This window comes from Exophiala mesophila, assembly GCF_000836275.1.
Source record: "Exophiala mesophila strain CBS 40295 unplaced genomic scaffold supercont1.3, whole genome shotgun sequence".
Taxonomy (NCBI): Eukaryota; Fungi; Ascomycota; class Eurotiomycetes; order Chaetothyriales; family Herpotrichiellaceae; genus Exophiala; species Exophiala mesophila.
The window spans coordinates 471142-484001 of record NW_015622506.1 but is presented as its reverse complement, the minus strand read 5'-3'; the positions used below and the strand labels follow the sequence as shown (position 1 = coordinate 484001).

At 49.1% G+C, this 12860-nt stretch overlaps 3 protein-coding genes across 3 annotated transcripts; all 3 read right to left on the bottom strand.

The window, feature by feature from the left end:
* Positions 1-6046: 6046 nt before the first annotated feature.
* Positions 6047-6994, bottom strand: PV10_03834 (uncharacterized protein; the record flags this gene model as incomplete). The annotated part of the gene is made up of 1 exon (XM_016368331.1): positions 6047-6994. The coding sequence occupies one exon, from the start codon at positions 6992-6994 to the stop codon at positions 6047-6049; it is 948 nt and encodes a 315-aa protein (XP_016224119.1).
* A 360-nt stretch (positions 6995-7354) lies between these two features.
* PV10_03833 (uncharacterized protein) lies at positions 7355-8139 on the bottom strand (the record flags this gene model as incomplete). The annotated part of the gene is made up of 3 exons (XM_016368330.1): positions 7355-7711; positions 7777-8012; positions 8061-8139. 3 exons carry the CDS (start codon positions 8137-8139, stop codon positions 7355-7357), a joined length of 672 nt encoding a protein of 223 aa, XP_016224118.1.
* A 668-nt stretch (positions 8140-8807) lies between these two features.
* Positions 8808-12681, bottom strand: PV10_03832 (uncharacterized protein). The gene has a single exon (XM_016368329.1). The coding sequence runs from the start codon at positions 12463-12465 to the stop codon at positions 9148-9150; it is 3318 nt and encodes a 1105-aa protein (XP_016224117.1). The 5' UTR covers positions 12466-12681; the 3' UTR covers positions 8808-9147.
* Positions 12682-12860: the final 179 nt, after the last annotated feature.

The following is a 12860-nucleotide window of genomic DNA, read 5'->3' as shown; positions in this document are numbered from 1 at the left end:
CAAACTTGTCCTCAGCCATAACCTGTCCCCAGACGCAACTCGTCCTCAGCCAAACTTGTCCTCAGCCATAACCTGTCCCCAGACGCAACTCGTCCCCGGCACAACCCGTCCCCAGCCACAACCTGTCCCGCCAAGATATTGTCCTAGCTTTCTGTCACTGAGGACATTTCTCCTTTACACCTTTCTCTCAGCAGCATGATCAGTGATTGGTTAGGACAGACGTCCATCCCAACACATCTGTTTACAGCCTGCATGTACTCTAGAACAATGTTTTCCGAGCTCACTTGAAAGGACGATCCTCCCTGGATTACATTTCGGAACTTCTTTCGACCCAAAGGTTTGTCACGACAATCTTCGAAATCTTCTACTGTTAAATTTTAACACTACAAACGCCACCCATAGCTGATAGCTGCTCGAAGCACCAACAATCCTAGTCCTGAAGGAGAGAGTTGTTTGTGTTAGTGTGACGAAAGCTTCTATATCGGGAGGGAAATGAACGGTGTCTCACAAGGATGAATGACTGCCGATTGAGACAATAGGATAGTGAGGCATGGAGAAGGAAGCTGAGGCGGTATCGCCATTGCCGCTAAGTCTGCCATTGTCGACCATTTTCAAATCACGAGGTTGAATTTCTCTCGCAATCTGGAATACCTAACTCCTGGCCTGTTATTGCGCAACCTGAGATGTATTACCTCTCAAGGCCACATATTGTAGCATCATTTTTGGTACCAACGCTTTGAAAATTCTTATTCTTTTTATCGATATCTAAAGATCCATTTCGAGACTCTGTTCTAGTGTAGCGGGTATAGAACGAATATCTAACGATCGCTGCCCTCCTTCTTGAGTTCACTGTTTCTGTTGTCTAAACATCATCGGGGACTTTCAAACCAGAGATTTTTTTATTACAGGATTTTGCACTGCATAGCCGCCTTACAGCTCATCCCTTGGGTCACCCTTTAGCATGTCTATACCCCTATCCATAATTCCTCAACCTGAATATGATCTTCATTTAATGCTATTCGAGAACCAGATAACATTTGACAGGTCAGATCAACTGACAACTATTCTTGGTGGACATACGGTAACATAGCGAAACGAGTGTACATTGGTCGATCCTCCGCTCCTCCCATCTTTCTTTTGGTTCTTTTCGGCTTCCCTTCTCTCGTCCTTTCCTTGCATCCCGGGCTTGCAGAATTTCTCATTTCCTATCGTCGGCATTCCCCGCCTGAACTTTTCCTTGTAGTATTCTGTCTCACTAGCTCTAGAATCGGCCCTACTTTGATCCTTTGACGGTTGTCTTCAATAGCGCATCGAGTTCTTTGAATACTTTGGCAGCTTCCACCTTCTGTCCACCCAGACGAGCTTTCTTAGAAGAACTCCCTGTTTGTCCGTCTAGAAATAGTTAGTGTAGCGCTGTGAGCGATCCAGCCGCAAACTTACCGTCACTAGAGTCTTCCATCATATTTCGAGTACGCTTTTTGGTCGTGTTCATTCGCACCTTTTTCGAAGGCTTTGAATTATCCTCGCCTAGACCGAAGTTAGTTGTGAGAATGCAGGCTCACCGAACTGTCCATACCTTCACTGTCGGTGCTATTCCTTCGTGCACGTTTCTTACTGACCGCCACGTCTGGGATTTTCGAGGTCAGGGCTGCACCGCCGCCTGAGAGTAATCAGCTTCCGAGCATGGATTATCGCGATGAACACTTGCTGTCGCTGTCGCTGTCGCTGATAGTAATCACCTCATCACGGAGACGCTTCGAAGCATGCTTGCTTTGAAGTTCTTTGCAGTACAGTAGGAAGGCGAATCCGTAGTCCACAGCTTCAAAGAGCATATCTTCACAGTCTTCGGGGCTAAAATCTTTGTCAAGCCTCCGACTGAGTTTCCTGAACTCTCGACGATAATTCTCGAAGTCCTCCGCTGTTGAGATTTCAATCTTGCCCATGGCTCGTAGTTGATTGACCCAAAGCACAGAAGAGGAGAAACCTATCCTTCCAAAAGAGTTCTAGGGAGATTGGTTTGAGTTGGAATCTGACGAGTGACCGAGATTCTACATCGTTTACTCGCACTCTTATATTCTCACAGTCTCTATGATACCACTTTGGAGCCAGAAGAGGTATCCAGCAGGAGCCTGAATTGGCATCTGCACCAGATTATCGAAATGGTCCCGTAGAGGAGAAGACAGGAGGGAGAGTCGTGGGTGGCAATGGTACTTCGAGGCTTTCGGTTAGTCCTGCTGCCTTGAGCTGCAGGCTCTTCTATGAACTTTTCACCTACTGCCATGTTCAATATTTCCAACCAGTGACAAACCCTCGCTCTTCGTTCCCCAATTTCTACATCTTTTGGTCAGCATCGGACGACTCATGCCGGGATTTATGATACGATGTAGCTAGCCGCTTTCCTGTTTCCCCTTCTCCAGGAAGCTCATGTAGGCATGGGATTAGACCGTTTCGTCATCAGCTAAATTCCAAATATATTTCTGCACTCTACTTCGCAGGCAGGTTACAGCACATGAAGACTCATTGAAGGATGTGTGAAGAGTGGCCGAAGCCGCCATTTGGAGTGGCTGTGGGCATCCCTTCCTCCTTCCCCTATACGGTTTTTCGAAAGGAATCAGATTGCATGTAAACGAGATTATATTGCCAGGAATCTACTTAACGCTTCGTCTCGTCGTGAGTGTTGGCACGTTCAGCCTCCTTCCACTGCCTGCGAACTCGAATCACCCTTCTGCCACGAGCTTTTCCTCCTCTGCATTTAACCACAAGAACCGGAGACGATATTTTGCGGGGGAGTAACGTCTATGTACCCCTTATCATTGGCCGTAATGGTGATTTGGAACCCATCGATACCCATGAATGTGCATGGTGCTGTTCCTGACGTGACACCAATCTGAGAGACACTAATGTCGTTGCAGTCGCCGATGGAGTACGAAGGAAGTGCGAGACATTCGATAGAGCCCAAGTCGTGCACCTGTCCATCTCGTGGGAGCTCAAGGCCAAGCGTCTGCGTGCCAGCAGTAAATGCGACATTCACTGGCCAATCCTCACTCCTCCGCTGAGGCTCAAGACCTGTTGCGGTATTGTTCGATGCTAACTCGTGGTTGTCGGGTAAGGGTGGGATAGCTCGTCCAACGGACATTCGTTGCAACCAAAGAAGAACCACGACAGTCTTGCCAATAGAGTTGGAGAACATCATGTCAATAGAAGAAGGAATTTTCAAAGAAAAGCGACCCGTAGGGGCAGAGCTTGGACGAGACACGAGGGACTTCGGTTTAGATGACACTCTTGCTAACAGAAGATGAATGATGATTCACCTTGGGTCAGACATCAGAGGTGAGATGCTCACATTTAAGGTAACCAGTTGAATAGAGCGCAAAAGGGCTCTGGGAGCTCAATTCGGTCCCAGTAGTCCAAAAGGGACCAAAAAGATTAATGTCACACGAGCGAGCCAGATCAGGACCCTTTAATGACGGTTAAATAAAGCCTCATCCGGCAAATTGCTTTGGGGTCCAATATCGAGTGTCCCCTCATGGCGAGGACGAAACAAACCGCACGTAAGATTGTCCTTGATTATTGTCCCTGATTTATGTTGAGGATGACATACAGGAAAGAGCACTGGGGGTGTCGCCCCAAGGAGGAACTTAAGAAGCCTTGCGAAAGATCAGCTCTCAGGGAAGCGCCTCCCTGACAGCACGGGCCGTGTAAAGAAACCGCATCGATACAAGCCAGGTAGGGTTGTCCTTTGCTCTTCTATTGTCTTGTATTTGAGTAAATGAAATTGTGATTGACGGTGACTAGGAACGGTTGCTCTGAGAGAGATTCGTCGCTATCAGAAATCCACAGAGTTGCTTATTCGCAAACGTCCATTTCAACGGCTTGTCCGTGAAATTGCAGACGATCTGAGAACCCCCCAGATGAAATGGCAAGGGGATGGTTTTCGATTCCAGTCGACGGCAATCGAAGCTCTGCAAGAAGCTCTCGAGTTATATCTTGCGAGCCTATTCGAAGATTCTAATCTCTGCGCTATCCACGCAAAACGAGTTACTATTCGTGAGCCAATTTCTGCTTCCTACGAGAGGACATTCTTAGTTAACGTCTTTAGAATCAAAAGATATACAGCTCGCACGACGTTTGCGTGGAGAAAGAAACCCCGTCTAAGGAAAGACACAAGAGCTTTGGTGACTTCATATGCAAACAGTCGTCCATGAAATATCTTCCTTGATTTCAGAGGCATCTTCAGTGTATATTCAACGGCAGCTGAAGCACGACATATGAGCTAATGGGATGAGTTTTCTGGAACCTTACAAAAGATTTCACACTTGGGTAGACTGTTGTATTCAAGACTGTGAAGAATGATTTTTGATCTATTTGTTCGGAGCTTGGTATCTGAAGGCTATTCTCCCCTAAATAATTAAGATGCCATGAGCAGTTCGACCACCTATACGCCAGATACGTTTCAAATTTTCGAAGAAACATGCTATAGTTCAAAAGTAGCCTCCGTCCTCCACCGTGTTGCATCGCTTTTAGATAATGAAGATTCCGAGCCCATTATCCCAGTCGTGATGACGCCTCTGTTCCGCGCTCATTACCGATCTGAGTATCGTGGTCCTTTTTGACTTGATACAATAACCAATTATTGTAGACCAGGAATAAAATCAAGCTGATCCCTGCACACGCACTCGTTATTGTAACCGTGATGGTCGCAGTCACGGACCAGTTCCCGTCCTTAGCGGTGTACACATTGATCAGTGTATTGACCAGACCGAGAATGGCATTAAGCAAAGTTGGCCTGATATCATAAGGTCAGCGTCTGCTTTCAGCTGCCGGCTGGGTAGTCATTACAAGAATATTCTATTTACCAACCAAATGTAGTTCCTCTTCCATCTTTTCCAGAGCAGAGCGATGCCAACGACCCCAAAGAGACAGCAAGCTCCTGCTATCCAGAGGAGCGAGGCATTCTGAACGGTGTCTAGAATAATTTTTCCTGCAGGAGTCTTGCTTGCCGCTGCTTGCACCGAATTGGAGCTTTTGAGAGAGGTAAACGTGCCCGGGAATACAATGTATCCAGCCAGGATCAACCACGTAAACAAGCTGGCATAGAAGTTGTGGCGACGTGGAATCTCATCAAGCTCTAAGAGCATCGCCACATATCGAGATTGTGAGCGTGGCGGGTTCGTCGAAAGTGGCCTGGGGAGACGAGCCTCATTTCTCTGAAACGAAGGCAGTGGGAGAGGAGCCTGTGGAAACTTGGACTCCGGATGAGACGGCTGTTCCCTCAACTTTGGAGGGAGAATGGTCACATATCGTTTTTTAGAATATGTTGCTTGCTGCATATGCGCTTCGGGTACTGGAGTCCGTTTCACCTCAGCAGCGGGTGCGGAAGACGGAGAGTTCTTAGGAAATTCCATCAGCGGCAGGGATCGTGACGAGGAGCTCATTGTTTCCTTGACATTATCTTCCTTAGATAGACATTGAAGTTGTGTAAAGTACTGTACTATATACTTGCAGTTTCTCTAAGGCTTAATGTGAAAAGAGGGTCTATATGCGGCTCCTGAAGGGTGCCGGATCTAGTTCTCACAACTTATCAAGAGCCGTTTACAGACCCCATCCTCAATTTATTCGGGTGACAAAATTGGGCCCTGACAATGGTCGGATCTGAAATTTTAGGCCGTGGAGAGCTGCTGCAGTATACTAAAAGTTAAGTTGCAAATGAACTCTACTCTGTTCTCTTCTTTGCCTGTGTCATCTGTCGAGGCGACACTATTTATGGCGAAGTGTTGGGCTTCACGGTTTCTGCCATGAACAGAGGCGCCAAGAATGGTTGAAAAAGTAATGCGAACTAGCTAATATTTACTGCATAGCTACTAGTAAAGACTCTATGTATGCAGAACGCAAGAGGTTCGTACCCGTTCAGCAGCTATATCCCCAGAGCAGCGCCGCCCACCCCCATCGACCTCGTTGCCTTCAAATTTGTGAATGTTCCTAGTTTCGCGCTGTGTGTTCCGCTAATGACAGATGATAATCTTTAGATAATATACTCAGATTCTCATTAATCCAGGGTAGTAACTGCAATTACTGTGGTGAGTGTGGTCAGCGAAAGTTGACCAGCAGCGTCCGTCGTCTCTGAGGCTCTTAGTATGGTTTCTGAACTGATAGTGATCATGCTCGTGGTGGCCGGGTCCGTAGTGACAATTTCTGATGCTGTATCCTGAGAGGTGACCACCGGCCCGACCGACGTAATGGTCGTCGTCAGGGTGGTCAAGGTAGGATCGCCGGCGGTGTCTGTTGTCATTAAAGTCACGACAACAGGCTCTAGGTTTGTCGTCGTCGCGGTCGTGGAAGAGCTTTCTGAGTCCACGGTAACAGTTTCGGGTAGTGTGCCTTGAGATGTAGTCACGGGTCCAACCGAAGTAATGGTCGTCGCGAGAGTAGTCAGGATGGCATCGCCCCCGGAGTCGGTCGTCGTCACAGTTACTGTGGCCGCCTCTAATGATGTGGTTTGAGGAGGACACAAAGTGAGAGTCAAGTTGGCCGACACGTCACAGGATTTGACGGCAAAGTCATCATGTGGCTGATTGTAAACATCTGGGCAAAGCGCCACGCCAGGGTCGCAGGTGATGCTCGAGCAGTCGCCGGAAGACGGTGAGAGGTAGAGGCCCCAGTTTTCGAACGGATACCCATTAATATTCGAGATGTCATACGCCAGTATCGGATTGTCAGGGTGATAGGTGTACTCGAACTGCGTGATGAACGAATCATCGGTAACCGTCGCAATCTTCAACGAGATGCCTCCACCGTTGGGGTTAACTCGATATGTCTCGTTGTAGCTGCCGATATTTGGCTCCAGATAATTAGTTGTGTCGTTGGGGACATTTGCAATACTCCAGATATAGACCTCGACATCACACCAATTCTCGACAGCAGCGGTCCCGAGGCAGGCAACGGAAGAGATGCCGGACAATGCCACGGCAAGGACGAGTAGTCTCAAGCTAGCCATGTTGAAAGCTGTGAGTTCCCTGAGAACCTGTTGGGAAAGGCCGAGTCTAGTTGAGCGGGATGCGGTGCTGTACGGTGTCTCTTTAAAAGAGCAGAGCTAGGGTGTCTAGTAAGCCACCAGTCTTTGGTGATCTAGCGAGGCCATTGAGGGTGACAGCGTCCCAAAACGGCCCTAAGTAATGGGAGTACGTGGAAGATCAAGGGAGCCAAATCAGGCTGCGAGCCCAAAAGGTCCCTTTTTCCAGTTGCTGAGCTCGGAGAGTGATCGCTGTGCAGATGATCACTTAGAACGCAACGAGGTTCCCCAACCCACAAGTTTTCAGGTTCGAAATAGTGCAAAGTATCTGAAGTTGCTGAATTCCTATGTCCGAGGACTCGGTTTGAGGCCAAAGGACTCCTCCTGAATGCTCGAACCAAAGTCCTTGAGCAATGCAAGGATTGCGTCTATGACTTCCCTAGACTTAGCAGCATCGTCACTGGATTTCTTTGCCTCGGTTTTCCATTTCTGGATATACCCTTCGAGCTTTCGACCATCCTCTCGGGCCTCCCGAAGGGCGATCTCCATTCGAGCCGCCTCCTCTTCTGCCTTCTGTCTCCCTTCTGACTCTAGGCTGGCTTGTGCCTTCCACTCGTTCAGCTCGCGGGCTAAACTCTCCTCGGTCTTCTCGAGCTCGATAATCCTGGCCGTGAAACTCATGTCTGATTTCACGAAATGGCCCTGCTTTCACATATCCAGTCAGCCTGATAGCGTGGGTGAAAAATATGCACAACAGGGCTGTCTACCTGCATATTTCCTCGAAGGGTCGCACGAGGCGCCTTGCCGGAAGGCTTCCAAGTTGCGGCGACACAGTTATTGTCGATACATTCACACAGTTTTTGGAGAGACTTAATAGAGAATTCACTCAGGTTCTGTGCAAAGAGGTGACTTATCGCTTCGGTTTTTTCCCATGTATATGGATCGTCGTCGTTTGTTTTGAGCCGTACCTGGGAGGGTTCGACCGTAATTCCAAGCCTGCTGTCTACAGAGGCGTTATCAGAGGCATCGACCAGACGTTAGCGGATCTTACGAATATTTTCCGCTAACTTTTCTCGACATTTCCGATTCCACTTGGTCCGCTTTTGGTTCTTGGACGGACGATTTGCCATTCGTGGAACACAATCCCTGTTTGTGTCTTCCTGCCCGTTGAAGAGATTTCTTCCCTCGTGTGTAAATTCCGGACGGTCCACAGCATGACAGAGAGTTAGAAGCCAGCTCTGCGAGCAGTCAATATTAACACCACTTCAGGATAAAGATAGGATCTTTTCGGGTTCCCTTGTAGATATCTACCCATTTCGGCCCCCCAGCTCAAGCCAACACTTGAAGTCCCAAAGCGGCCCCTCCGAACTTGGGCCGGCAGGTTGATATGAAAGAGGATGGCTTCCATAACGGGCTCTCTCCAAAGCGAAATCGTAGTGGGGGAGCATACAGTGGTTCCCGAAACCGCCCTCCCTTTTGCTAACACATTGCAACTCTCTCCCCCCCAAAAGCTGAGGATAGAGCTGGGTCACGCTTTCCCAATCTGACATAGTTCGACTACCTAACTACGAATCATCAACGAGTGGATTTTACTATGGTATTTCCAATACCGTACGGTCCTGGTAATAAAAAGCGACCTTGTAACGTGCATTCCCGGAAATGCCCTGGGCATGGACATACTTTTATTCCACACATCTCCCAGTCCGCAATCAGGGTGAAATCTATTAATCGAAATATATCTATGTACATATTAACAGGACACTGGAAATGCCATCCATGCTGTTTTTGCCTAAAATTACCACACCTCTGGCACGTAGCATGACAGAATACTCCGAACAACCGTTTTGTAGCTGGATTTCCGGCCTCTGGGTGATGTTTGTCTCAACAGATGTCTCCTTTCGTCTTAGGTTACGCTCGAGGCAACGCCTCACATCTAGCTATCTAAATATCACTTTGGCTGAATGCCTTCGGCCGTTTAAGATGTCATGGGTTACTGCAGCCCTTGTGCTAGATATATTCTCCTCTCGTTTATATACCCTCTACAAGCGATAATAATCATCCTGAGGTAAATATCACAAGTCTTCTCCAGCTGCGATCTCCCTGACTGGATTTGAAAGTCCTGCTGGACTCTATCTCCACTATGTCTTCCTGGATGCTCTAAACCCAATGATAGGAATTCCTGTCCTCATAACTAGACTCGAGGATACGACGCTCAGCGAGCTCAACGCCATGGCCAGACTCGCCCACACAGGGTTCAACTTCGGGTGTCCGGGTGCCGGATAAATCACTCCTGCCGCAATTGGCACCAAGGCCACGTTGTACACCAATGCCCACGCAAAGTTGAACTTGACTCTCCGGAAAACCGTGCGGGAGAGTGTGATAAGAGTCAACAAGGAGTGCAGGTTTGAGGACACTAGCACGAATTTGGCACTTGATATAGCAACATCTGAGCCAGAGCCGACGGCAATTCCGGCGTCCGCGGCAGTGAGTGCTGGAGAGTCATTGATGCCATCCCCAACCATAGCCACCATTGCTCTTCCCGCCTTGCCGTTGCGTTTAGGGGCGGAATTTTGTAGCCAACGGATCCGCTCCGCCTTTTCCGAAGGGAGAACACCGGCAATGATATTGGTCGCCGGGATACCTAGCTGATGCCCAACTGCAATAGCGGTCATGGCATTGTCGCCTGAGATCATCCAGATGCTTAACCCTTGCTCACGTAGAGCAGAAAGGACGGAAACAGCTTCAGGACGGAGAGAATCTGTGGTTGCAAACTGTGCAACAAGTTTAAAAGTGGTTTCGTCCCTGTCTGAGAGGGACAATGGACGCACAGCCAGAAGCGCGACGCTTTTCCCAGCGGATTTCCATGTCGCCATAATGTTGGACTGGTCTGTAGTTATAGGAGTGCCAAGGGAGGAGACGAAAGTTTCACTGCCGATGGCAGCCTCGTACCGGGTGTCATTGGCTGATGTATGGATGGTAAATGTGCCTTTGAGACCGCGACCAGGCAGTTCTTCAATGGCAGAGTCGGCGATGGTAGTGCGGCTTTGTCCTCCGCAGAGCGCAGCAATTGCTTTTGCTATGGGGTGACTTGAAGACTCCTCCAGTGCTTGTGCGATTGCCCAGATGGCCTTCGTCTCCTCCTCACCAGAAGCAATGATATCATGGTTTGTCACAGTCGGGTTTCCGCCCTCGGTGAGCGTGCCGGTTTTGTCAAAGACAACCACGTCCAGATCGGAAGCTTCTTGAAACGCTTCTCCGCCACCTTTAACCAGTATTCCGTGTTGCGCGGCCAGTCCAGAACCCACGAATAAAGCTGTTGGGGCCGCAAGGGCAATGCCGCAGGGGCACGCGCCGACAAAGACTGCAATGGCAAACTGTAATGCCCAGAATGCCCAGCCACCTGTGTCGACATCAAGCCAGTTCTCCGGGAGTGCCCCTCCCTGGCCTAGTCCAAACCAGACAACAAATGTTGATACGGCAATGAGGGTAATAACGGGAACGAAGTATCCCGTCAAGATATCAGCCACTCTCTCCACCGGCGCTCTTTTTGCCTGACCTTCCCGAACGACTTTGACGATTTGGTCAAGCATAGATGCGCCTGAGACTTCAGTGACTCGGACATTAATCGGTTTACCGGTGTTGATTGTTCCAGCAAAGACTTGATCGCCCGTGTTCTTGGTAATAGGCCGAGACTCTCCGGTTAAAGAACTCTCATCGAAGGTGGAATCGCCTAGGATGATCGTGCCATCGGCTGGTGGAGATACGCCATGAAGTACTCGGACAACGTCTCCGACTTCAAGAACATCGACATTGATTCTCTCGCCATTAGTTATCGGAAGAGATAACTCACTATCTTCCGATTCCGGATTGGATCTCACGAGCAGAGCTTCGGTTGGCCGAAGCTTTCCGAGCATTGTGACAGCATCACCGGCCTTAGATTTACTGTACGCTTCTAAGTAGCGTCCAGCGAGAATGAACATCGTCAAGAACACAACCGTGTCGAAGTATGTCGACAGTCGCCTGTTGTGTTGCCCAGTTTTTTGCGCTTCTAGAGCAAGTACGGCGATCGAAGGGAAGTACGCCACCGACGTTCCAGCGGACATGAGCAGGTTCATGCTTCCGAAACGGTAAAATCTTCGAAGAACGGGGACGTTGCTATTCCGGCTCCACAGTGCTCGGATCTCCTTGATTGCCCTGGTGTGGAAGACGTCGGCAGCGAGGAACATCACAGGCGTCGCAAGGAAGAAAAGCGCCCACTCGGCGCGAGTGTCGGCACCAGTCCACATATTTTGTTGGAAGAATATTCGTACGCGGTTGGTCGAGGGAACAAGGCTCATCCAGACCACACTGATAAGGAAGGTTGGAATGGCGACGATGAAGCTAAGGAGAAGCCGCAGGAGTAGACGACGCCGTTCGCGGAGCTGCATAGTTCGAGAGCGCTCTTCGATCGTTGGAGGATGGTATATTGTGGCTCTGAGTTGGTCGCTGACGCCATGTATAGTAGCAAGGATACTTCTGATAGTAATGATGCCGGGTTGGGGACGATATGTCATGATGATGATGGGGTCATCGTACGACGGCGGTTTGTCAATAGCAAGTCGTCCCTGAAACGGTGATGATAAAGCTTCAATAACCCGTCGTGGGCATTGATCGCAGAACATGCCTGCTATTCTAATCATGATTGTCCTTTCCACTAGCTCTTTTGTTTGCTGTGGTTGTCCAACTTCAACGATGCTCTCGATGTGGCAGTCGTATCCTCTGTCTTCAATTCTCTCCACAATCTGATCGATGTTGTCCTTCGGGCCGGTAAAGGCGACAGTTGCGCTATTGGTAAGTAAACTGACGCTGACATCCGTCAAGAATTGGAGTCCCTGCACCCCTTCATTAATGGAGAGGATGCATGCCGCGCAAGTCATCCCAGTGATACTGAGAGTGGCTGTAAACTTTTGCGCCTCAGGGATGGTCACGATAACATCCTGAGATGTCTCGGCTTTTTCGTTCGCCTTTTGACAAAGAACACAGTGGTCTAAATGTTTCTCATCAAGTTGGTAGCCGGCATCGTCTCGTAATTCATGATGTGCTGCCGTCTGGTGCCGCGACAGAGTTGATGCTTGTTCGCTCAGCATCTGAGCAGCCTGCTCCAACCATTCTTGATGGGTCTGGACTAAATCTTGCTCGTAGATAACATGGCCAGATTCATCTTCGGTCTGCACACTCTGCACTTCGAATGCTGCGTCTGATAAAGCTCGAGCTATGTCAGTTGCAGAGTGGTCGGGAGAGTGGACTATCGTCACCTCGTGTGATATATAGTTCGCGGTAATCGTTAACGGCGCTGGCTGTAATGTACTGAGGACCTCCTGGATGTAGGTGAGGCAGGAGGCACAGTGGACGTTGTTTATCAGAACAGTCGTCGTGACATGGCCCGCTGGCGGCGGGTGAAGTGGATGGAGTGCCATTCGTCTGAAACAATCATCAATGACTTGATCGATGCTCGAAATGTTTTGCTGGCAACTAGATGCTGGTTGCTAGATGGTGAACGGTTAGTGATCACTGCACTGAGTTGTCCCAGAGGGCAATGAATCAACAATAACTGCTGCAGACGCATATTAGAAACAGGTACGATTGATCTTACCTAGGTTTGCTAAGTCTGCGCCACCCTACATTACGTGACTGGGCGGATTTTGGCCGGTGTACGGAGGTGGCTGCTTTGATGTTTATGTGCTCAAACTTGCTCAACGCTGCTCAACCCCGCTCAACCCCGCTCAACTCAAACTTGCTCGAACTGCTCAACCCTACTCAACCCTACTCAAAAAACTAATTTTAACTTGCAAAATAGTCAGTGTCTGCAATG

Coding starts and splice junctions, on each gene's coding strand:
- PV10_03832 (XM_016368329.1), bottom strand. CDS start 12,465: ATGGCACTCCATCCACTTCACCCGCCGCCAGCGGGCCATGTCACGACG.